Source organism: Astyanax mexicanus, chromosome 3 (assembly GCF_023375975.1).
Source record: "Astyanax mexicanus isolate ESR-SI-001 chromosome 3, AstMex3_surface, whole genome shotgun sequence".
Lineage (NCBI taxonomy): Eukaryota > Metazoa > Chordata > Actinopteri > Characiformes > Acestrorhamphidae > Astyanax > Astyanax mexicanus.
Genome location: NC_064410.1, coordinates 59,501,720 through 59,529,404, shown reverse-complemented (window position 1 = coordinate 59,529,404; position 27,685 = coordinate 59,501,720). Strand labels below are relative to the sequence as shown.

General features: G+C 36.0%; 1 protein-coding gene across 1 annotated transcript; it reads left to right on the top strand.

Moving 5' to 3' along the window:
- Positions 1 to 27,685, top strand: il21r.1 (interleukin 21 receptor, tandem duplicate 1). The gene is made up of 9 exons (XM_049475952.1): positions 1 to 625; positions 2,001 to 2,138; positions 3,828 to 3,936; positions 4,198 to 4,388; positions 5,566 to 5,723; positions 7,867 to 8,050; positions 11,527 to 11,620; positions 14,957 to 15,050; positions 23,772 to 27,685. The coding sequence occupies exons 2-9, from the start codon at positions 2,081 to 2,083 to the stop codon at positions 24,534 to 24,536; spliced, it is 1,653 nt and encodes a 550-aa protein (XP_049331909.1). The 5' UTR covers positions 1 to 625; positions 2,001 to 2,080; the 3' UTR covers positions 24,537 to 27,685.

Below are 27,685 nucleotides of genomic sequence, written 5' to 3'. Positions count from 1 at the left end.
TATTATATTTTACTACATTTTTGTCTTGTCTAGTCTAGTCTAGTCTAGTCTATTTTTGTCATGTTTAGTTTTGTCTAGTCATGTCTAGTCTAGTCTTGTGTAGTATAATCTAACTTTGCCTTGTCTTAAATCTTAGACCCTTAAAGCTGTGCAGACAAAAATACAGCAACACAAAATGTGTTTTTTGAATTATAATCCTAATATCATATAAAATAGAATATGCCACACCTCTAGTACAAACAAGGTAAAAATGAGTTTGAACTCAGATCAGTATCCGGAGTTAAGAGGTTAGTGCTCATCCTGTTCACCTTGAACTGATGATGCTGCACTTTTTGGGGTCTGAGAAAATGACATTGACTGTAAGAGGGGCGGAGCTTCAGATTCAGATTCAGCACACGCAGGTTTAGCCCCACATAAACCACATCCGTGGTGAACACCGTCCCAAACGTCATCTGAATGAGTGAACATGCAGATCAGGAGGACAGTGACTGAGCCTCAGTGCGCTTTGTTCTGATAGAGATGAGCAGGAAGATACGTTCACAGAGTTCTGATACTGGGATTAATGGGATTAATGGGATTAATATGCTCTGATTGGGATTATGTGCTGTAAATAAGGCAGACTGAGGTAAGTCAGATGGTTTTAATACTTCTGCTTTTTTATTTTTCATAACAAACAAAAAACAGACTACCCAGTTCTGGATCTTTCTTCTCCTTTCAGCTCCTCTTTTTTCACTCTTCCTCAGTAGAAGTGAAAACAATGATCTAATTTCTTCTGAATTCTACACATCAGTATTTGATTGTTTATTGTTGTTTTTTCTTTGTTTTTTGTTGTTGTGATGGTGCTGCTGGTTTAATGCACTGCTTTGCAAAAAGTTATATATTAGCACGTGATCCTTAAATACGTGATCCTTTAAAAAACGTGTTAAAATTTATATATATTTTTTATATTAATATTAATATTACTATAGTAAAATAATATAATAAGACTTATTACCTAATTTCTAATCCACCTTATTTCTTTTACTTGTTTTAAACTATTTTATTTATTAGAAGTGTCTGAAGTTCTGAACTGTACTGTATGTACAGAACATTTTGCTTAATTTAAATTAAATAAAATAGAATTTTTATTTTTTTTTACACATTTTTTAGATATACATCTGGAAACTAGAAAAATATCTGCTAATAGAATAAGACAATTTCAATTAAAAAAATAACTTTTTAAATTTTAAGTACAAATAAATGGGTAATAAATTGGATTATCTTAAAATAATATTCTGTCAGCAGTTGTTAAAATAAGAAATATCAGACATTTAAAAATAGATTTAAGATAATTTATCTTGCTAAGATATCTTTTTTTTCCAGTGAGTGTAAAAGCAGCAGGAATGTGTGCTGGCAAGATGTGTGATGTGAAGCAATATGTATGACGATACAGGCATTATGATTCAATATATCATATCAATATATTAATATGATAGTGTAAGCAAGGCAAATCAAATCTAAACATATATCTGAACAAACCCTGTTGTAGCTGAAATATTTAAAAAAAATTAATGTCAGATCGAATCAACTAGAAACTAATTAGAAATTGAATCGAGTTGCGACCTTGTGAATCAGAATTGAATCGGTTCTGTAAATCAGTTGTTATGCTCTGCACTATTTGTCTTGTTTTGTCTTGTCTTGTCGATTGTTATATTACGATTGTTTAATTCAAATATTAGAAAAGCTGTCATATATGTGTATAAAAACACACTATCCAATCAGAACAGTGAAATCGAACAACGGATTACAAAGACTATACATCTTTACATGCAAACTAATGATAAAAAAAATCCATTACAGTGTTGATACAGTACTGCAATATATTGTGATATGACATAGGATCGATATTATCATACACCCCTACAAAGAAGTCAGTCACCTATTCTCTGTATTGAATAGAATAATTAATTCTGATTAGGACAAAATACGAGATCTCCTTTTTATGTCTTTATTTGTTATAGATTTTTATAGAATTCAGCTTCTGTGCTGTATAATAATAATCCGCCGAGCCGGACGCTGAGGCTGCCCACGCTCCTTCACAATGGCTGCTGAATGCCTGGCTGTTTTCCTGCTTGCGGTCTGTGGACTGGTTCAGTGCAGTAAGTGTGAAGTTTCCTGAATGCAATCAACCATATGTGTGTGTATATATATATATATATATATATATATATATATATATATATATATATATATATATATATATATATATATTTATATATGTATGTTAACCATAAATAAGTTTAAACACCCCTTCTAATTCAATGTTTTTCTTCATTTCTTTATTTAATTTATCTTCTACACTGTAGATTATTATTAAGACATAAAAACGATTAAGGGACACATATGGGATTATGTAGTAAAAAAAAGGGTTTATCCTCCAAAATCCCCTAATCTAAAAACTAAATCTAAATTATATATATATACATATATAATACATATATACAAGTATATATATATATATATATATATATATATATATATATATATATATATATATATATATATATATATATATATATATATATATTACATATATATACTTAAGTAGCAGTAGCAATAAAGAGCATAAAAATCCAAGACAAATCATTTTAGGCAGGCCCTAAAATTAATAATTTGAGTAGGTGTATGTATTTGATTCTCTTTGAATTAAATATGTATGATGTTCTAATATATAGATCATCAGAAATAGATATTTATATAGATGTACATACAGATACACATCAGAAAAAGAACAGTGGAGAGGATGCAAAAACGCTGCAGTGTTTCTTCAATTTCCTGTATATACAGTATATATATAAATTCTGCAACACCCCACCCCCGCCGACCTACACATAGATAAATATTACAAAAACTACATACTACAACTGTACCATTTATAACAGACCACAAAAATCAATACTTAATTTTCCTAGTACAGCCATTCAACAAAGATCACTCATTTGTATGCCTACAGTAACGTTACGCCAGAGCAGCCAAAACATTAAGTACACACAAAAACTCGTAAATTCGTTTCACATTGAAGGGCATCCTTGAAAAATGTTTTTAAATTAAATACGACACAATATCTGTCTCATTTGCAGTGGCAATTCCATGATGGTTAGCTAATTATCGAATTAAGCCAGCATGTGTGCCATTTTACCACTAGTCAATGCGTAGCCCCTTCATCAGAACGCTGCTGAGAAGGGGTTAGACAGCCATGGCCCCGCCCTCATAGTGAAAATCATGAATCTGATTGGTTAGATTGTCCTACGACTTTGCTAATAGACTCATTACTACACCCTTCTCAAAATCAGTAGAAAGTTCACGCAGACACAAGGGGGCAGAAGCTATAAAAAAAAACAGACTTATGCTTTGAGTTAGTTGCTGTTTTTTTTTTTTTTAGTTAATTTATAAAATATATTCTTCCAATTTATAATAACTATTAAATATATTTCCTGATTAAATATATATATATATATATATATATATATATATATATATATATATATATATATATATATATATATATATACTGTGTATATATAAAGAACAGTAGAGAGGATGCAAAAATGATGCAGTGCAGTGTTTCTTCAATTTCTTTATATATATATATATATATATATATATATATATATATATATACACACACACACACACACACACACACACACAGAAAAGTATAAAGATGATAGACCTCACTGCGCAGCATTTTGTGTGTTGTGGTGTGGTTGATTTTATCAGTGTATAAATGTGGAAGCTGTAAAGTTCAGCAGATGCAGTGTCTGTTCTTAATGTTTTGCTGGGTGCAGTAGGTGCAGTGTGTGACGTGAGCTGCACCACGGACTACTTCACCATGCTGAACTGCTCCCTCTCCGCCGTGGCCGGGCCGGTGGAGTGTGATGTGGAGGCGAGCTGCAGGTACAGGTTATACTCTGGTTTTACACTGTTACACTCTCAGTCTGTCTCATTCTTCAATACATTTATGATTAGAATAGCACTACTGAAGTAAATGTAGGATTAAAATATCACTGTTTAAATTAAATTCATGATTAGAGTAGCACTGCTAAGGTAAATCCATGATTAGAATAGCACAGCTGATGTAAATTCATGATTAAAATAGCACTGCTCACGTAAATTCATGATTATTCTTGACCATGTTCCTGTGCTTGTGTTTTTCAGTGATTCAGAGAACGAAACTGTTGCAGGGAGTTGTGTTATAAGGCCACCCAGCCGGTGGTGCACCATAAAACCAGAGGACTTCTTCCTAATGGCTGAACATGATACCATCTGCACACTAACAGCAAAGCCCACCTCCCAGACCCCAGATCTCCAGAACATCACTTCCATAACCAAGAAGCTCGATTCCATCAGTATGTTTCTATTGCACTCAATATATGTACTGTATTTACTGTTTCTGATCAGTTTATCATAATGCAACTAAACAGACAATATTATTAAAATATGGATAAACTATTTTCAATATAGTTTTTCCATTATACAGTATCAGTCCCACGTCTGTTTTTGTAGATTAATACTAAACTCATCCAAACTGTGAAGAAAAATATATGCGATTAATTACAAAAAGATATATATATATGCTAGCTTTGCACATCTTGGCTGTATTTTCTTAGTCAGCTTTATGAGGTAGAGTCAACTAAAATTCAGGCTTTCAGTTAACAGCTGTGCTAAACGTTAGAGCAATTATGGGTAATTGCACCGAGCATGCGGAAGAATCATTTTAAACTGGGCAGGTGTGATGCGGTCTCCTTTCAGAGCGGATGAATCCGATTCCAGGTTATGTTCAGTCAGAGAGAGAGAGAGAGAGAGAGAGAGAGAGAGAGAGAGAGCTCAGTCAGAAACTTCACTCCTTCGTTTCTTTGGTTTTACTATGAGTGAATGGAGGAGCTAATGAGCTCTGAGTTTCCTCTTCTGAAGTCTCCATTGCTCCACCAGCCGCTCGCGTTCAGTAAAACTGAGCAGGATCCTCTTTCAGAGGCTGAACGTGTGACGTAAGTATGTAAAGATACGTGACGTGACCAGAAGAAGAACTCCCACGAAAAGCAACTTGACAACCTGTTTTTTTTTAGAATGAATATATGTATTAGCAGGAATGGTCGTTCCATCCAGCACACTGGTACCATTAAACACAATATTTTATCCCTTATACACTCAGAAATGCTTCTGTTTTTAGTTTAGAAACAAAATAATACGGAGCGCCACTTTAAGAAATGAAGGTTAATAAATCCGAAATCAAGTGCAGTCGCAAAGACAATGATTAAAAATGTTATGATGAAACTGGCTCTCATCAGGACTGAGTTACTGTTAAGTTAAGAGCACCTAAATGCTTCACAGAGTACTCTTTAGTTCTTTAGTACTCTTTAGTTACTCAAGTTACTACATGATTCCTTATTTGTTCCTTCATAGTATAGATCACTTCCATTTTCATTTACTTTGTAGGGAAAAATTAAAAATAAACATTTTGACTGATACTGGTACTTTTATTCTGCAGATTTACACCTAAACTGTTGTTTTTCTCCCTATTTATAGTTAAACCACTGCAGCCTTTCAATCTAACTCTCACACAACGTAACGGGAGCGAAGACCTCGTCCTCTCCTGGGTTATGCCTTATAAATCAGAAGGATACGGCCTGGAAGATGAAATGATGTACGCCGTGTGTTTAAGGCTGAAGGATGACCAGAGTAAGGTAAAAAAAAAAAAAAAAGAAATATTTAACCATTTTCTTTCTGTTCCAGTGCTGAGCCATTGACCACAATGTTTTGGGGGCCTTTAAATTAATGTTTAGAATAGCGCTGTTGAGGTAAATGTATGATTAGAATAGCACTGCTGAGGTAAATTCATAATTAGAATAGCACCGATGAGGTAAATTCATATTTAGAATAGCACTGCCAAAGTAAATTTATGATTACAATAGCATTAATGTGGTAAATTAATGTTCAGAATATCACTGTTGAGGTAAATTCATGATTAGAATAGTACTACTGAGGTGAATGTATGATTAGAATAGCACTGCTGAGGTTAACTCGTGATTGGAATAACGCTGCTAAAGAAAATTCATGATCAGAATTGCACTGCTGAGGTAAATGTATGATTAGAATAGCACTTCTCAGGTACATTTATGATTAGAATAGCACTAATGAGGTAAATTAATGTTCAGAATATCACTGTTGAGGTAAATTCATGATTAGAATAGTACTACTAAGGTGAATTTATGATTAGAATAGCACTGCTGAGGTTAATTCATGATTGGAATAACACTGCTAAAGAAGGTAAATGTATGATTAGAATAGCACTTCTCAGGTACATTTATGATTAGAATAGCACTGCTGATGTGAATTCATGTTTAGAATAGCAAAGCTGAGGTAAATTTATGTTTAGAAAAGCACTTCAGAAGTAAATGTATGATTGGAATAGCACTGCTGAGGTAAATCCATGATTGGAACAACACTGCTAAAGAAAACCCTTGATTACAATTGCACTGCTGAGGAAAATGTATGATTAGAATAGCACTTCTCAGGTCCATTTATGATTAAAATGGCACTTCTGAGGTTAATTCATGATTGGAATAACACTGCTAAAGAAGGTAAATGTATTATTAGAATAGCACTTCTCGGGTACATTTATGATTAGAATATCACTGTTGAGGTAAATTCATGATTAGAATAGTATTACTGTGGTAAATGTATGATTAGAATAGCACTGCTGAGGTTAATTCATGATTGGAATAACACTGCTAAAGAAGGTAAATGTATGATTAGAATAGCACTTTTCAGGTAAATTGATGTTTAGAATAGCAAAGCTGAGGTGAATTTATGTTTAGAAAAGCACTTCAGAAGTAAATTTATGATTGGAATAGCACTGCTGAGGTGAATTCATGTTTAGAATAGCAAAGCTGAGGTAAATTTATGTTTACAATAGCACTGCAGAAGTAAATTCATGGTTGGAATATGAATGAATTTAAGGTGTATCCAAACTTTTGATTTTGTTATTCTATATTTTATAGTCTTGTTAAGTATCTGTTTTTAAAAAATAACCAAATATTGTATACTTTAGATTCTTCTAAATAAGTATCACATTTAGAGACTAGTTTAGTCTCAGCATCTTGAAGAAAGAAGGAGTTTCTGGAGGTGCTGAACAATAGCTGCTGCTTTTTCTTTAACGCTGTGAAGCTCCAGCTCATCCCAATTAAATCACCTCAAATCACCACCTCAGTTCATCAGGTTTAGATCAGGAGGTTAAACACTTTTGACACCACGTTTAAGGCTAATTTATAAAGGGTTTAAACATAGTTTATTTAGGTAATAAACCAGTAATAAGCAGTTACAACACATAAATAGAAAGGGCAACAGTGGCATGTCATGTACCAAATAGTGATTCCACATTCATAGTTTATACTGTTAAACCTCAGCTCTTACTAGATGCTTATTTTACTATGTCTTATCAATCAGTCAGCATTAACATCTATGTTAACAACTTTATTAATTTACCTATAAGAATATATTAAATAACTAACTTACATTCTACATATTATTTTTTTGATATGTTTAAGTGTTGTGTTTAAGTGCTTTTTTAATGTTTTTTTTATAAAGTATTTACTTAACTTAACGTAATTTGTTACTTCTTATAATCTATTTATAAACCATTTATAAAGGAGCCTTATTTTAATGTGGTTCCCCCTTTATTTTTCAATTTACTACATAATTCCATACGTGTCCTGTAATTGTTTTTATGTATTTAATATTAATCTACAATGTAGATTAAAATAATACCAATTCTTTATCATTACTTTATCAATCCTAATGTTTATTAACTGTTTATTTGCCACACAGGAATCCTGCAATCTTCCATATAAGATCGGGGACGACCACAAGTACCTGGAAATCGAGTGCAAGCTGCTTTCCCCAGGCCAGTTATATGTGGCCTCGGTCCAGGCCACAGTAAACTCCCCAAGTTTCCCCCCCAGCCAGTGGAGCGAGTGGAGCTCCAGCATCGAGCTGACCTGCCCCAACACCGGTAAACCAACCAGATCAATTCTACTGTCTCCACACACTTTTTTTTTAACTGATTCTCTGTGATTCACAAAACCAAACCAAACCAAACCAAACGTGTAGCTTTTAGACTCTGCTTAGTGCTGTAGATCTCAGACCTGATCCTGAAGTAGCACTACCCCACTACATACTGTATATTAATACTGTATATGAATTATAGCACACCTGATCTAATCAACTAATCAAGAAACTGAAAGGCCTTTCTGTGCTAAACTGGGAGTGTTAAATTAGTGTAACGCCAGACAGATAGGATTGACGCTCGCTGAGTAAAAGGTAAAGATGGGTTTATTTACAGAGTAGTAAACAGAATAACACAGCCAGAGAACAGGTTGAACAACACTCACACTCGAAGCAGGAATCGTAGTACAGGAAACAGTCCAAGATCCAAAGCCAGATAGACAGTCCGATAATTCAACAAATCCGATAAGGACAAAGACAAAAGGCAAAATCCGTAATACAGAAAAAAGGGTCATAACAAAAGGGCAGTCAGAAAAGGGTTTGGAAGAGCGCTCAGTACGCAACATGAGTCGACAATACCTTGCGAAGTACAGACGCTATAATTACTATAAACCGGAACTTCCTAGAATACAGGTGACTCTGATCGGGGGAGCGTAACGCGATTGGGTGAGGGTGAGCGGCTGACGGTGACGTCATCGCCAGTGGGATTTTGGGAAATAGAGTTCGGGTGTGTGAGAGGAGAGCCTAGAGACGTGACAATTAGAAAAACTCTCAAATCAGCAGGACAGTGCACTCTAAAAACAGAGGTACGATATGAGTACTTTTTTGTACTCAAAGGGTACATTTTTTATAATTGTACCCTCAAAGGTACAATATTGGTCTTTACAGGGTCAGATTTGTTTCCTTTGAAGTTCAAAGTAATTTCTAACAGCAATAAGTACAGATTTGTACCATTTAACCTGCAGCCAAAGGGTACATTCAGTATTCTGTATCACTGCACTAATAAACTATATATATTTTAATTGCACATTTTTCATTTGAAAGCCAGACAATTTTAGATCATCAAGTTCTTCACACATATTCAGTTGATGATGATGTTTAGAATCTTTATAATCTTTACTGGCACAAAAATATGGGTACAAAAAAGGACCTTTACTGAAAGGTACTTTTTTGTACCTCAGTATAAGGTACAGCCCCAGCGACAAGCTTTGTACTCTTTTAGGTACAAATCTGTACTTACTTTTCTTAGTGTGTGGTACCCCTCCTCCTACTTGTCTTTTTTAACTTAAGCTTTTAATTACTTGTTTCGTTGCTAAAGGCTTTAAAGCCTAAAGCTGCTGGTGTATCTTCACAGTATGAATGCACAGGTCAGGATCTGTCTCTGCTGAGATGCGCAAAAGCGCCACGCTGTTAAGATACGAACGCGCCAAAGTCAGAGCTCACCTGGCTCTTAAATGACAACTGACACCCAACCCACACCCCTGATTAATTAAGAAAATAAGTACACGCCTTTTGTTCGTTTCAAGCTGCACAAGGCACAATAGCAAAGACACACAGACGTGCCCTAAATCCAGCTCTGCAATCTGCAATTGATCAGTGAGCCATAGATCATTCAAATATGGCCCTAAGTGACAAGACCTGTGATTGGTCTGTAAATAAAAGTGTTGCGCAACTGTTGAGCTAATGTAACAGAAAGATGATGATCCCACAGAAAGAACATGATAGACAGACAGATAGATAAATAGATACTTTTTGATCCCAGAGGGAAATTCTGGACATCCAGTATAGATAGAATAGAATGATACAGATAAAAATACAATAAAAATAAAAGTAGAGCCTATAGTGTGTGTGTGTGTGTGTGTATGTGTAATGGAGGTAGTGTAGTTAAACAGCAGTGTAAATCAGTTGTTGTGCATATTAAGATGACTAATGTCTAACTAATGTCAACCATATAGACACAGCAAAGATGCAGTTATACAATAATAATAATTTAACAGTGCAAATTTGTAAAGTTGTAAACTGTGAACTAGGGGTGGGCAATATGGACCTAAAATAATATCACGATATTTCATGGTATTTTTGCGATAACGATATTCTTGGCGATATGACCAAACATTCAATTAACTCTTGTGTGGTGTTCATATTTTTGTTACCCGTTTACTTTGTTACTTTCAGCAAAATTAAGCAATTTTACATTAAAATGCTTTACTCATGCTTGCTTCACCTAAATTGCAAGCAATATAAACAGCTTACATGGTTAATATTCGCCCTTTACCTTTCTTATGTTACATTTCTTTTAAAAAGTGCTACTCTTTTTTTTATTAGTTTTTTAATAAAATGTAAAAGAAAACGAATTAAACTCAAGATATGAGTAGAAAATTTGTTTAGTTTCAAATTTACAAATGAAGCAATGTTTATTAGCCCTTGGCCAAACATACTGTATGTAATACACTGCTGCAACAGAATGAAAATTAAATTTTAATATTGTATAAGATATGCTATTGGCACACCCCTAACTGAGATGTTTAAAAAATACAAGAATTTTTATCAGATTTGTAACAGAAGTCAATGATCCAGAATGTCATACTAATACTAACACTGCAAATATCTCAATATATATCCAGTATTAAAGTAAAATAAATGATACTGAACAGATATAATCTGTCTCTAGTAGAGATTTAATGGGAAATCAGAACAGTGTGAATCTTCCTTTTTCTAAAAACAGTGTGATAATTAGGGGTGGGCGATATTTGGGCACGATATTTTAGGATATAATATTGTTCACGATATTTAAAAAAAAAAAGTTGGCGATATTAACGCGTACGATACGATATGGCACACCCCTACTGTGAACAATAAATTAACTAGTAGTGCAAAATATGGTAACACTATAAAAATATTAGGATAGGCCATTTTGGAATGAAAAGTGAGCTCCTAGGCTTGTGAAGACGCATTCTGCAAACGTTTTTGCAGCTTTTTGCAGGCAAGCTTTTTGCAGAAGCTTAAAGTGGGCGTGTCCTGATATCCCAAGTGACTGAAGGATGTTACAGAAAATACTACTTCTCTCATGAAACCAAATGCACTGCAAACCAGCGGTCAAAACGTTATTAATACCAGTTCTCTTACTGGAACGCTGTGTGTTTAACATGTGAACATGTGAGTACAGTAATCAGAGCCCGGCTGCTTTTCATTTTCAGTTCATGGGAGTTTCAGGTTGTGAAAGTGACAGACTGTAGCCCGCGCTAAAGGTCAGCGCAGACTGAGGCGCGGGAACGGGTTCATGTTTATGCAGAAGGAGAGACTTTCTGAAGTGATGTTTGTGACGATTCTTCATAATCAGTTTCAGACTCTGTAGCTTGGAGAACTTGTAGAAATGCTGCATGAACGCTAATAAAAGCATGAGCAGAAATCAGCACTCCTGTATGATTCATTCTAAAAGTGAATTTATGATGTATCTGATGTGAACTCTTCTCATTATTACAGATGTTCCTGATGTTACTGGGCCAAACGGCTATCTGATGCTGCTCTGCATGCTGGTAGCGCTCCCGTTCGTACTGCTGATCTACTTTGGAAAGCAGTGAGTTTATGATTTAATTGTAACTGTTTTATTTCATTTCCCACATTATTCCATTCTTTTATTGTTGATTATTCTATTTTTTTTTTTACTTTATTTAAAAAATATATTATTTATTTTTATATTTATCATATTTTATTCATATGTCATATAGCATATTTCATGATTTTTTGTAGAACTTGTATTTACTCATACACTAAAATACACAAAAATGGTGCAAAACTGTCACTGGGTCAGTACCCCTCTTCATCATCATCATCATCATCATTCTTTATTTAAGCTCAGGTTTACATTGTATTAAAGAGACGCAAGAAGACTAAAATAAAACAGCATACTAGAAATTAAGATTGTTAAAACAAAAATTCCAACATAATAAACCAATAAATCAATAAAAATAATTATATACTAATAAGAAAATAGTAAATCTATGAAAAAACAATAATATATAAGTAAAAAAAAAATATATATATATATATATATATACTATATTATACTGTATTATAATATATACTATATTAATTGAGGGACACAACTGGACCTGAAGGTCCAAACTGTGCAAAAAGTACCTATTAGGATAAATATTGCAATATCATAATTATTAAAGAAAATATCTATATGTTATATTTTAAATATACAAAATATACAGTGCATTTTGACATGACACTAATTCATATATTATCTATAGATAGATAGATAGATAGATAGATAGATAGATAGATAGATAGATAGATAGATAGATAGATAGATAGATAGTACATATATTGTTTCAGCAAATATAAAATATATTTCTAATAAAGTAATCAAATTATTTTATTGTACAATGCATTAAGTATATATACAAGTATATATATATATATATATATATATATATATATATATATATATATATATATATATATATATATATGTATATATATATATATATATATATATATATATATATATATACTTCATTGTCTGAATCAGTTTCTCTGATTTTGCTATTTAAAGGTTTCTATTTGAGTAAAATTAACATTGTTGTTTTATTTTATAAACTACAGACACAATTTCTCCCAAATTCCAAATAAAAATATTGTCCAATAATGCAAAGAAAACAAGTTCATATTCATAAAGTTTTAAGAGGTTAGAAATCAATATTTGGTGGAGTAACCCTGGTTTTTAACCACAGTTTTCATGCATCTTGACATGTTCTCCATGTTCTACTCCTCTAGTCTTATATACTGCTTTTGGAAAACTTTATGCCGCTTTACTCCTGGTGCAAAAAAATCAAGCAGTTTAGTTTGGTTTGATGGTTTGTGATCATCTAGCTTCCTTTTGATTATAATACAGATTTTTTTTCATTTGGTGAAATCAAAGAAACTCGTCATTTTTCATTGTGGTCTCTTATTTCCGTCACCTACAATTACTTCATTTTCCCTTGATGTGACACTAATTGATATCTGTGTTATTATCTCAGGGTTTCCTGTACGATACCTCCATTCTCAGATCTCTGTAATTAGTTCAGTTCGAAAGCCCTGTCCCACACAATGGAGGAGAATCAGACAATGTAGCAGATTCTGCAGTGAGATAGTGCCTCCACCTTTTCCAGTAATCGGTACCGCAGTCTTTACCGTATGTGCCGTCCCTTCATGCCTCCCACGTTCTCTAAACCACAGCGCCAGCAGCAGCGCAGCGCTGCAGCCGGGCTCCGGCTCGTGTAGGCTACAGACTGGAGGAAGTCTGAGGTGCAGCAGTTCTGGTGCAGCAGATGCTCTAACCTTTCAGTTCTCTCAGTCCTCATCAACCACCATCAGCATCAGCCTGACGTTCAGCTGCATTCAGTCCAGTTCACATCATGGGCTCTATCTTACACCCTGCACAAGGCGCGTCGCGATGCTCATTGCTATCTTACATCCACGACAAGAGTCTATTTTCACACCTTCTGCCTGCATAGTTTAAATAGCAACAGTGCTTGTGAATATATCTCTGCTGATTATTAACAGTATTATTATGCTATAGTGCACTAAAGTGTTCTTGTAGCTACTTTAATATTAATCAGTATATTTAAACAGTGCTAAAATAACCTTTTTTTTACTTATTATACTTTAATTACAGTATAAAAATAGTACAAAGGTCCTACTTAATTTGGGCTAAGTGTACTTAACTGTACTAAAATAGAACTAATTTAAATATACTTAAGTCACATTTAAACAGACCTTTCAAACATTTGATAAAAGCATAATATTAATATACTTTTAATATATTTTAAGTAAGTACATAAATCTGTTAGTATATTTACAGCATACTTAGAGATTTCTCAATATGCTTTAAGTACACGTAAGTACACAAATTTGTTTTTCACCAGGTCAGGTAAATGTCTGGTGTATTGTTGGTGTATCTTGGCAACAGAAAACACAGGTGCACCACAGATTGAATACAACCTAGACAGACGTCAACAGTCGGATGTTCATTGCTATCTTGGCGCTGCATCCCCAACATGTGCACACATGGACACATAGCAGTGCACAAACCCATAGTGCATGCCTGTTGGCAGCTATGCACACTTTAACATCAACAAAAAAACAATTAACAAGTGTGAATAGTTTCCTTTGCTGAGAAGCATTGAACACGTCCAGGTAGCTGCGCCATTAAGATAGCAATCCACCAAAATCAGAGCTCGCCTGGCTCTTAAAGAGAATGTCAAGTGATTTTCTTCTGATTGGTTTATTTCACATTATGCCCAAAACATACAAAAAGTAGTACATTACTCTTACGTGTTTTGAGCCGTGCAAGATGTACTTTTCCCGTCGTTACGATAGCAAAGACACGCCCTAGCTAACCAAGCTGCACGGTGCACAGCTGACAGCTCGCCTATAGATCACTAAAATCCTAAATAGGGCCCAAGTTGTACCTGTATATGTTGTGAGGTGTTATCTAGTGATTGAATGTAGAATACACCATAGAATTCTAATATTACCACCCACAGTGGACAGTGCAGTGCAGTGGGTGGTAATGATGGTGACCGTCTGTGTCTGGCCAGAATTGCCCATGCATGCAGACAAGAGACTCTGGCAGAAATCACATATGCATTCAAAACAGGAGACCCCGCCCACATATCCCACAGCTCAGTGCAGCATTCTTTAGCTTCCAGGGGACATGCCAAAAGTCATGGGACCCAATAATACTGGCATGTCAGTGTAAATTCACACTTGCACTTATTTGCAAAACCTGTCCTCAAGAACCCTCAGCTAAGAAGTTCCTTTTTAGGGAAGTAAAACTGTATTTTGAAGAGAGATGAAATCAAAAGTGTGTGTTTTGGGCTAATGCACTTCCCTTATCGTTTTCCCTTTGTTTTTTTAGGGGACGGCTGAAGAAGCTGGCTCAGTTCCAGTACATACCCAACCCCCAGGACTTCTTCAAACCCCTGTATCACACCTATCAAGGGGACTTTAAGGTAAGAAACTCAAACCAGACATTGCACTGCACAGAGCGTGCACCCATTATGAAATTTGTTCAGCTCCACTGATCATGTATAGAACACTTTGTAGTTCTATATTAATTACAGACTGTAGTATTTGCATATTTTTTTTGCAAGTAGAGCGTAAAAACTGAGCGTTTTAAAATCATTTGCAGGCTTTTTGCATGAGTGAAATCTATTCAGAATTATGTTAATTACCATTGCAACACTGAAGAAGCATAGACCTATTATTTAAGAACAAATGTTTATTAAGAACAGGTACACACAGCGCTGCAAGTCAAATGCAGACAAGTGGAGGAGCAGCACTTCGTGATTATAACATCGTAACTAGTGCAACTTTATTTAAAAGAGTTTGAATTGTTACTTAGCTATAATGTAATTATAATAAATATAGCATTGAAAAACAGACGCCTACGCCACAGATTATTATCTTGAGCCCAACCCGACCCGGCCTAAGGAAAGTGGTGGGAAATCTCACCTGACCCATTATTATTATTATTATTATTATTATTATTATTTGGGTGGTGGGTCGTTATTCTCAGCACTGCAGTGATTAACACTGATTAGCATGGTGAAGGTGTATGAGGTGTTAGTAGAGTGTGTTGTGCTGGTGGTACAGTGAGTGGATCAGATACAGCAGCAGTGCTGCTGGAGTTTTTAAACACTGTGTTTAATCACCATTCTCCTCCACTCTATTACACACTCCTACCTACAACTGCTCCTTATACACCACCAGCATGCCAGTACAGTCACTTCAGTGCGAGAATAAATGATCCCCCACCCAAGTAATAATAATAATAATAATAATAATAATAATAGCTCCTCTGTGGTTGTTTTCTCTCCTGTGGGATTCTGAGTACTAAAGAACAGGGTGAAAGGATGATAAAGGGCTACATTCACATTACAAGACTAAAGTGACTCAAATCTGAATTTTTGCTAAATGTGGCTCAAATCAGATTTTTTTTCATGGCTGTGTGAACGTGCCAAATCTGATTTGTTTAAAATCAGATTTGAGTCATTTTCATATGTTGTCCTAAATCGGATATGTACCCAATCCATAGACATGCAACATGAATGTGAACGGTCAAATCAGAATTAATGCGTCTTTTTTTTTTTGCTTTTATGCATTAGCCTTGGTGCAACGTGCTTCTCTCTCGTACCCACACATCTCTTGGTGCAGCTGTGCAGCTATAGCTGCAAAAAAACAGCAAAAGCAAACCGCCTGTCCTTTTTTCACCTCCTCAACCTGATCATGAACTTCAGACCAGCTGTTTACTGTTTCTCCACTCCAGCAAAAGATCCTCCACATATGAGCTGCTAACGCATCCAGTCATCTCTCAAATAAAGCTCTGGAAAAAAAATATATAATTAAGAGAGCACTTCAGTTTCTGAATCAGTTTCTCTGATTTTGCTATTTATAGGTTTATGTTTGAGTAAAATGAACATTGTTGTTTTATTCTATAAACTACGGACAACATTTCTCCCAAATTCCAGAGCATTTATTTGCAGAAAATGAGAAATGGCTGAAATAACAACAAAGATGCAGAGCTTTCGGACATTAAATAATGCAAAGAAAATAATATTCATATTCATAAAGTTTTAAGAGTTCAGAAATCGATATTTGGTGGAATAACCCTGGAATAACCCTTGGCATCATGTTCTCCTCCACCAGTCTTACACACTGCTATTGGATAACTTTATGCTGCTTTACTCCTGGTGCAAAAATTCAAGCAGTTCAGTTTGGTGGTTTGATGGCTTGTGATCCTCCATCTTCCTCTTGATTATATTCCAGAGGTTTTAATTTGGTAAAATCAAAGAAACTCATAATTTTTAGGTGATACCTTTTTTTCAGAGCTATATGAATTTTTATTTTGTTGGTGGTGAAGAAGAAGACGTTATTCAGGTATCAATATGCACATGTGATGTTTATGCAATTATAAAAAAACTACGAAGCGCTCCTCTGTGCTCATGATTTTAGCAGAAGGCTTTGTCTGCAGATATAATATCACACTTCAGCAGGTGTTGATCGCACAGCAAAGACAAAACTCTTCAGAGGGATTTTTTTTCTTTAATGATGAACAGAACTGGTATATAGCCGCTAACCGCACTCCAGAGGGGACGCTGACATTTGGCGGATGAGTCAGACTGAAGGGGCTTCAGAAGTCACAGGGAGGGCTGTGGAGATCACATCTGGGTGGACGGGCATGCGTTACATGCGCAAAATGAAAGTTGCAATTCCCCCCTTAGATGGAAAGTACTGTGAGCTCAAAGCTAAACTCAGATTAGGTGGGTAGTTATATATAGATGTTTTCATGTCTAGGGGAAATTTCATGAAGATTCCACCAGCTAAGGCAAGTTCTACGGCGAGGGAACCTTCAGCTTCGGCTTCTTCGTCTTTTTCACAGATCTCACACAAATCTAGCAGTTTTTACCTTTTTTTCGTCACTAAGGTGGGATGTCTTCGTGGTTTGTGGCTGTGAGGAAACCTGCTTTTGGCGGAGAACCAAAATATTTTTTACCCAGTGATGGAGTTTCTATCATGTAACCGCCCTCGTTCTGTCTTTCTGTGATCACAGAATAATTCCACAGGAAGTGGTGACGTCTAGCGATGGCACGAGGCCAAGGACGCAATGCTCTGCAGAGACGACACATGACCGGTAGAGAACAGTAGAGAAGAGGAGAGAACAGAAAGGAACAGTAGAGGAGAATAGGGAACAGTGCCAATCATGTCAGTTAGGTGGCAGAAGAGAACTACAGTAATATACAGTAAAAACTTCATACACATGCTCATTTACAGTATATAAGCATTACTACAGGATATATAAAACAAGGCCATCCTAATCTACACTGCATTATTGCATTAAGATCCTATAAGCCATCGTTTTCCAGCTATACACTATATCTACTTTCTGCAGAAATCAAGGATATTAAATAGAGTTTATCCTGCTTTTGTTGTTGTTGCTGGAGTAAATGTCTCTACTCTCTAGGAAAATATTTTTTACTAGACGTTTGAGTTCAATCTGCTGTGAGAATTTAATTGCACACAATCATGATTGCTCAATTGATTGCTTTCATTTCTTGAAAAATTGATTGCTTTAAATCCTCTGGATTAATTTGCATAATATGCAATCCACAGTATATGGACAAATATACAACTATATTGGTACACCTGCTTTATTATTATTTTGACAGAATCAAGGGTATTAAATAGAGTTTATCCTGTTTTTGTTGTTGTTTTTGAGTAACTGTCTCTACTCTCTAGGAAAGGCTTTCTAATAGACTTTGGAGTTTAATCTGATGTGAAAATTTAATTGCACACAATCATGATTGCATGATTGATTGTTTTTATTGATTGCTTTAAATTAACTAGATTTCTTTGCATAATATCTAAATGGAGCCTTCTACCAAATGGTGCAACCCAAAGCACGCAATGATGTTGCCAAATTTGTGAAATATAATTACTTCAAAAATCCCCTAATATTATGGCCATATCGCTCATCTCTAATCCTTAGTACTATATTGGATGCTACACTACAATAGACAAAAGTATTGGGATACCTGCTCATTTATAAAAGCATTACTACAGGATATATAAACAAGGCCACCCTAATCTACACTGCATTATTGCATTAAGATCCTATAAGCCATCGTTTCCCAGCTGTACACTATATCTACTTTCTGCAGAAATCAAGGATATTAAATAGAGTTTATCCTGCTTTTGTTGTTGTTGTTGGAGTAAATGTCTCTACTATCTGATGTGAGAATTTAATTGCACACAATCACAATTGCATAATTGATTGCTTTCATTTCTTGATTGATTGATTGCTTTAAATTAACAACCGTATTTTTCGGACTATAAGGCGCACTTAAAAACTTTTAATTTTCACAAAAATTGACAGTGCGTCTTATAATACGGTGCGCCTTTTGTATGGATTTTACTCGTCAGGTTGTAAGGAGCAGTAAACACACACTCCGTGCAGCGTTATAGAGAGTTTCAGTGCTATACAGAGTCCAGAGCCGTGCAGCTCCGAGGCTGAGCAGCAATAGCATTAGCTAGATGCTAACCGCTAAGCTAGCTAGCTTATTCACTGAGATCAGTATTATCTAAATTTTACTCGTCAGGTTGTAAGGAGCAGTAAACACACACTCCGTGCAGCGTTATACAGAGTTTCAGTGCTATACAGAGTCCAGAGCCGTGCAGCTCCGAGGCTGGAGCAGCAAATAGCATTAGCTAGCTTATTCACTGTTCAGAGATCAGTATTATCTAAATTTTACCCGTCAGGTGTAAGGAGCAGTAAACACACACTCCGTGCAGAGCCGTGCCGCTCCGAGGCTGGAGCAGCAATAGCTAGATGCTAACCGCTTAGCTAGCTAGCTTTTTCACTGTTCAGAGATCAGTATTTTCTAAATTTAGCACTTTTAATACTGCTGGAGCAGTATTATTAGAGTTAGATGCTAATCGCTAAGCGTTCACCGTTCAGAGGTGAGTTATCGGCCTGTAAGTCTGTGCTGCTTTGCCTGGCTAGCATTAGCTAGATGCTAAGCGCTAACTCTCTCAGAGGTGAGTTTTATCAGCCTGTAATCGCTAGCTAATATCTCACTGTCTTACCAGAACACGCAGGATTACTCAGTGTAACGCTGTCGTTTAAGTTTGGGTTAACTTTACTAGTTTAGGTGACTAGCTAGCGTGCTAGCGGATAGCTATGCTAACGCTGGTGCAGCAAGCCTTAGTGGACATCTGGAAATCTAAGCTTACTGTAAATAAACTGAAGCACGTTACTCACCCAAATAAACAGTTTTCAGGAGTGGAATCTGTGTAGATTAATATCCAGCACTCGTTTGACTTTGAAATAGCTAGATTTGTATACTGAGACGCTCCACCGGCAAGCGACCACCCCCGGTGGGGGAAGGGAAACATGGCGCCACCCCTGTTCACTTTGATATAGGCACCCTTTCTAGTGTCACTTAACGCGCCTTATAATGCGATGCGCCCTATGTATGGAAAAATAGCAGAAAATAGGCGTTCTTTGATAGTGCGTCTTATAATACGGCCTTATAGTCCGAAAAATACGGTAGATTTCTTTGCATAATATGTTAATTTAACCTTCTAGCAAATGGTGCAATCCAAAGCATGCAATAATGTTGCCAAAATCAAGGATATTAAATAGAGTTTATCCTGATTTTGTTGTTGTTGTTGGAGTAACTGTCTCTACTGTCTAGAAAAGGCTTTCTACTAGATTTTGAAGTTTAATCTGCTGTGAAAATTTAATTGCATGCAATCACAATTGCACAATTGATTGTTTTCATTAATTGATGGAATGATTAATTTAAATCCACTGGATTCCTTTGCATAATATGTTAATTTAAACTTCTACCCAATGGTAGGCAAAATTACTCTTAAATATGATGACATTACTTTTTAGGCCATACTTTTGTTGGAGTAACTGTCTCTACTCTCTAGAAAAGGCTTTCCACTAGTTTTAGGGGTTTAAACTGCTGTGAAAATTTAATTGCATGCAATCATGTTTGCAAATTGATCGTTTTCATTGATTGATTAAATGATTGATTTAAATCCATTGGATTTTTTTATTGAATCTTTTACCAAATTGTGCAATCCAATGCATTCAATAAGGGAGTTTTCAGTGAAGTTTCTCCATCAATAAGGCTGGGTGCAGCAGCATTAGCATTAGCTGCTAACCGCAGCAGTAGCTCTTTCGCCGTTGGTAGTGCAAAAAAAAACGGTACCCTGAAATTCGGTGATATTATTTTAGGGTCATATCTTCCTTATCCAAAGTACTGTGGTGGATGCTACAGTATATGGACAAAAGTATTGGGACACCTGTTTATTCATTATTTTACAGAATCAAAGTTATTAAAAGGAGTTTATGCTGCATTTGTTGGAGTAACTGTCTCTACTGTCTAGGGATTTTGGAGTTCACATTGCTGTAAGGATTTGATTGCATGCAGCAATCTGAAAACCATACCAGGCCTGCCAAATTATAATAGTAAACATTTGATTGTGTTGGTTGGTTGGTTGGTTGGTTTTTATGACCTGTTTATTTATTCTTCTGTTAAATGCTACAATTCAAAAACTTGGCTTATCAAATTATAAATGGAACTCTCCTTACTCGTTTTCATTGATTGATTGTTGGATTGAATGAATAATCGGTTTAAAGCCGATGGATTTCGCTTTAGAACATATTACTTATAACCCCTTTAACTCTTTTTGCATTTTGAATTTGCATTGCTGTGAGGATTTGATTGCACTCAGCTACAAAAGCCTGAAGTGTGAGATCAGGATGTTGGATGATCACCAAACCATCCCACCTTCTTATCAACTTTCTGGCTCATCCCAGAACTATTGGATTAAATGATGATTTAACAGCACCATCATTCCAAAGAACACAGAACTGCCAATAGATCACCAATAGCACACACATCTGGAGCACATAGAGGGACTAGAGAGCTGTAAAGCCCCCAACACTGTGAGCTATGGTACCAGTAGGTTAACATGTGGGTGCATCAATTAGAAGGGGTATCAATAAATACTTAATGAATATAATATATAAAAAAATAAATGGCTTTTCTTAGGTTTCAAACAATTAAAAAGTGTGAAAAAATGTGAGAACAGCAGCCAACACTGTTTTCACTCACTAAAAAAAATAACATTTTCTGTCAGTTAAATGATGAGTGTAATGCCTTAATCTCTTTAATCTTCCTCAGAATCAAGACATGATAAGTTCTTCTGAAACATAAGATCGTCTCCATCTTCTCTAGACTTCTGCTCAGTTTCAATATGAGTCAGAGATCATGTACTAATGAGTCAAGGATCTGACATTTAAGAGGTTTTACTCGATGTGACTCATTATTTCAGCTTCAGCATGAAGAGGTTTCAAGTTTATAGCTAGAAAAATGCTGTAGCCATTATTTTAATTCGCTAATCGTGTGCCAGGATGCTGAAATAATCTCATACAACCTGTGTTTTGTTCAGCTCTGCAGTTTTGAGGTTTTGCAGAGACTGGTTTGATGTTTTTTCGATTGGGGGGCGTTTCTTAAAATAGCTTGTGCACTGCGCACAAGATTTGCACCAGAATAACACGCTCCTTTCCGTAGACATAACAAGACACGACTTCAGATAAAACGGAACATATGGTTATTTTTCTTATTTTTCTCTGTATGTACTGTGAAGTCATGTTCTTTATAATGTCAAAAAATAACACCTACACCATGTTTTCAACACTGACATGATGGAAAAGTCAAATTTACACACATTGCCTCAAAATTGTGAACTTCAATTATATTTTCCTCTGTATAAATGTGAGACTGTGGATTGAGGGTCTCTATATCATCCATCCCCATCCATCTGGTCTCACTCCAACTCCTACAGTTAAATGTGAAGAGCCTCACAAACTCACAAGATAGCACCACACTACTTCTATGTCGTATCTACTGTATATCCCTTTCAGACCTGTGTTCCAGTAATGAAAAAATATAAGAATGCTGTATTCTATCTTTTTTTAATGCACACAAAATAAAACACTACTATCCTAATATAAAATCTAAATCATTAAAATCATGTGGTGCTACAGCGTTCACTCTCGCAGAGCTTCTGATTGCACACACCTGGACTGTCTTGTATAAATACCCCCTGTTTCCTTATACCCTCACTGGGTATTAAGTCTAGCTTAGTAGTTCAGCTAAGCATTTCTTTTTGATTTTGTGTTTTTTGACCGCTTTCTTGCCTTGCCCTTTTCACAGTTTGTTTTCCGTTGCCTACCTTATTATTGTTGTTTACTATCGTGCTATTTTGATTCTGACCCTGCCTGTCTCTAACTACCCCTGTAAGGCTATCCCCTTTGTTAATAATATGTTTGATTGGTATCTGTGATTGTCTGTCCTTGATCTGGCCCACCTGACAATTTCTAAAAACCTTTTATTTCTAAATTTGAGATAAAGTGTTCAAAATCACAAAGAATTAGAAAAAAAAAAAAAAAAAAGTAAAAAAAAACTGTCCAAACACTGCCCAAAACTCTTTAAAAACTCCCCAAAAACTGATAAAAAAATGTCCAAAAACTCTACTAAAACTGATCAAAAATTATTCAAAAACTGTCCAAACACTGCCCCACTGCCTAGTTTTTAAGCAGTTTTTGTAGAGTTTTTGAAGAGTTTTGGGCAGTGTTTAGACAGTTTTTGAACATTTTTTTATCAGTTTATGTAGAGTTTTGGACAGTTTTTGAATAGTTTTTGGGGAGTTTTTAAAGAGTTTGATGAGTTTTTAAAAACTGTCCAAAAACTGTTAAGAAAATGTCCAAAAACTGCCCAAAACTCTTCAAAAACTGTCCAATAACTGTTTAAAAGCTATTCAATACATAATTGCATATCTGCAGATGGACAGTGTAACGTTTTTCAGTTACATTTTTAAAAGTTGGATGTAAAACTTAATTATGTCATTGATATAGTGAAGAAAAAAGGGTTTTCGTCCATTTTTGCAATCTTTTATTTTTCTTTCCTTTCAATTTTTAGAATTTTCCCTTTTTTGCATCTTGTAACAAAAGTAATTTCTGTTTGCGGAGACTGCATTTCTTCTTCATTATTCTAAATGGATTAGTGTAATTTGCTTTGCTGCCTAAAACTTTTGCACAGCATTTAAAGTGTATATTAAGCTCTCTGACGAACATGTCTCCTCCTGTGTTGCAGAAATGGGTCGGACCTGTGCTCACCTTCAACAGCTTCGACATCCTAGAGAAGAGCGTTCCTCTGCAGGTGCTGAGCGAGAAGCAGCTGGCAGCCCTGCCACTGCAGCGGGAGCACCTGCAGGAGGCGGGCAGTGGCGGGGGCAGTGGCGGGAGCAGTGGCGGGAGCAGCAGTGTGGGGGACTGGAGTCTGCTGAGCTTGCTGAACCCTGGATCCTCCAAGCGCTACTTCTTTGGAGACAGCAGCCTGGGAACCGTGCGCTCCAGCGGCCATATTTCCATGGACACTGTGACCGTGTCGGGTCAGGAGGGCACCATGTCGGACTGGACTGGAGGAAGTGGAGGAGCCGGAGGAAGTGGAGGAAGTGGAGGAAGTGGAAGTGACAGGAATAGACCAGACCCTGGTACTCTGAGGGCACCGGGCGTCTCTGATGAGGAGGATGTTCTGGAGTTTGATGGAAACGACGGCTTGGAGGAGCGGCTTTTCGTTAACGATATGGACAATATTGAAGTGATCTCGTTGGACTCGTACAGTTCTAACGAGCAGTCGGACGATGGCTACCCTCAGGTGGGTCTGGACTTGGACACTATCGACAGCGGCTTCCTGGAGTCGGACTGCTCGAGCCCAGTGAACTCAGAGTGCGACGGGAGCGAGCAGATGGAGGCGGCTTTGTTGGGTGGTGGGATCGCTTCCCATTCGAACTATGTCAAACAGTGGGTGTCCTTAAGACCATCGTCTGAAGAAGACTTGAGTAACTCTGGGCAGTAAACGCAGTGGATTCTTTGAACTTTTGACCTTTGAACATTTTACAAGGAACTTTATGACTCTACGGTGGTGCCCCTTCATGCACTAGATGTTGGATCTGTCCAAAAACTGTTCAAAACTGTTCAAAAACTACCTGAAATTACTGACTTCTCAAACAGTTAGTCCTACATAACTGCAGAAGGACAGTGTCACCTTTCAGAAATGTTTGAATAATTTTCTAATGGAGGCGGCTTTGTTGGGTGGTGGGATCGCTTCCCATTCGAACTATGTCAAACAGTGGGTGTCCTCAGGATCAGCGTCAAAAGAAGACTTGAGTAACTCTGGGCAGTAAACGCAGTGAACTTTTGAACTTTGAACATTTTATAAGGAACCTTATGACTCTACGGTGGTGCCCCTTCATGCACTAGGCTTTAGATCTGTCCAAAAACTGTAAAAAAAAAAAAAAGTGTTTAAAAACTGTTGAAAAACTGTTTAAAAACTGTCTAAAGACTGTCCAAAAACTGTGTAAAAACTGTTGAAAAACTGTTGAAAAACGAACTGAAATTACTTACTTTTCAAACAGTTAGGCCTACATAACTGCAGACGGACAGTGTCACCTTTCAGAATTTTTTTGGACAATATTCTAACCATTTGACAAAAAATGGAAAACTAGAGAAAAGGAATTCTGTTTGCAAAAGGCAGAAACGAGAGACTACATTTCTTCTTCATATCCTAATGAAAAAAACATTTGAACATTTTATAATGAACTTTATACTTCTACGGTGATGTCCCTTTATGCACTAGACTTTGGAACTGTCCCAAAATGTCTAAACTGTTAAAAATGTTACTTACTTCTCAAACAGTTAGTCCTACAGAACTGTGGAAAGACAGCAGAACCTTAAAAAAATTGGACAATTTTCTAACTGTTTGACAGACTTGGGGGTAAAACTTAATTATTTCATTGACATAGAGAAGAAGAAATGGGGTTTTCATCCATTTTCGCAATCTTTAACTTTTTCATTCCTTTCAATTTCTTAAATTTCCTCTTTTTTAACATCAGATTTTTCTTTCAAGATGCAAAAATTGGAAAACTAAAGACAACAAATTCTGTTTGCGAAAGGCAGAAACGAGAGACTACATTTCTTCTTCATTATCCTAAATGAAAAAAAGAAATAATAATTTTTGAACTTTGAATATTTTATAATGAACTGTATACCTCTACGCCGATGTCCCTTCACGCACTAGGAATTGTCAGAATTGTTGAAATTGTCTGAAACTGTCCCGCTAATCACATTATCGACTAATCCTACAATATAGACTGAATATATCATGCAATGAATATTGCAGTTTTTTTTAAATACAGGAATTTTCTCCAGATTTCACCAGAAGGCAATGATGCAGCACCACCTCGGGACTATGTTAGGACCCCCCTGGGGAGTTGAGACCCCCAGGATAAGAACTCTTTTGCAAAAATGAATAGAGTATACATAATGTTACTTAATTTGACCTAGTCAGCAGTATTTTATCCTCTTCAGCAACACAGATGCTGTTTTAAAGAAGTATCGAAGAGAAATGTCTTGAAGAGAATTACACTATCGTGATATGATATCTGCTACCCCTTTGGTATCAATCAAACAGATTTTGCACATTGCCCTGTGATGTGACTATTGTACATGTGCACATTGCAATAGCAATACTAAATCGGTATATATATTGTGCAGCATTAGTTTAACTGCACTTGCTTGATTATTATAATTATCGTGTCTAGTAGACATAAAGGTGCATCTAAAAAAAAAATCGAACATCATGCCAAAGTTTTACTTTATTTCAGTAATTCAGTTCAAAATGTGAAACTCATATATTATATAGTATGTATTACACACAGAGTGATCTATTTTAAGCGTTTATTTCTTGATGAAAACCCAAAAATCAGTATCTCAGAAAATTAGAATATTATATAAGACCAATTGGTACTTTTGGCAGTGTGAGCAGTGTGCCGAATCCTGCTGGAAAATGAAATTTCAGCAGAGGGAAGCATGAAGTGCTGTAAGACTTTGGACTTGATATAACACCAGCAGATGACATGTCTCTGCAAACCATCACTGATTGGTGGAAACTTCACACTAGACCTCGAGCAGTTTGGACTGTGTGTCTCTCCACTCTTCCTCCAGACTCTGCTCCCTTGATTTTTTACAAATAAAATGTAAAATTTACTGATGGTCAGTGATGGTTTGGAGAGACATGTCTGTCATCTGCTGGTGTTGATCCACTGTGTTTTATTATCAAGTCTAAACTCAGTGCAGTTTTTTTTGTTTTCCCACAAAATCTAACAGCACTTCATATCTTATAGCTTCCCTCTGCTACTGACAACTTTTATGGAGACGAGGATTTCATTTTCCAGCAGGACTTGGCAATTCTAATTCTCTGAGATACTGGCTTTTGGGTTTTTTATTGGCTGTAAGCCATAATCATCAACAATAAAAGAAGTAAATGCTTAAAATAGATCACTCTGTGTGTTTAATACATCTATATAATACTGTATATGAGTTTCACATTTTGAACTGAATTACTGGCGTATAGTAACTTTTTTTAATGATATTCACATTTTTATGAGATGCACCTCTTATAAGGCTTATAAAGGCCTTATGATGCACGAACAATAGCTGATTGATATAGCGTGATGCATTTATCTAGCAGGATGTGCGACTGCTGATGTTATCACTTTGTGATATCAAACCATAACAAAGAGTCAGAACAATGTTCTCAATGTATATGCTATATATGCATTTATACAGTATATATATGTTCAGTATTAAAATATAAAATACAGTGGACTCAATGTAAAAAGATACTAGCTGTACCATCATCATTCTCACGGTTCTGGTGGCTGAGAGGCCGGGCTGACAGGGATCTGATGAGTGCGTGTTAACTCAGGGAGATAAGCCAGCAGCTCAGACGCACTTATGAAGTGCCTTCAATCTGATAATGCCCCATCAGTGCCAACCTATCAGATCCTGCATGCACACGATTACAGCTGCTGAGCTCAGCTGCTGACCTTTCTTTTCTTTGTTTGAAGTAGCCGATGTACTCAGGGAAAGTACGAGCCCGACTCTGAACGTGTCGTGTCTCTGTGTAAAATGTAAATAACTGTAAATAAAAACAGAATACAATGA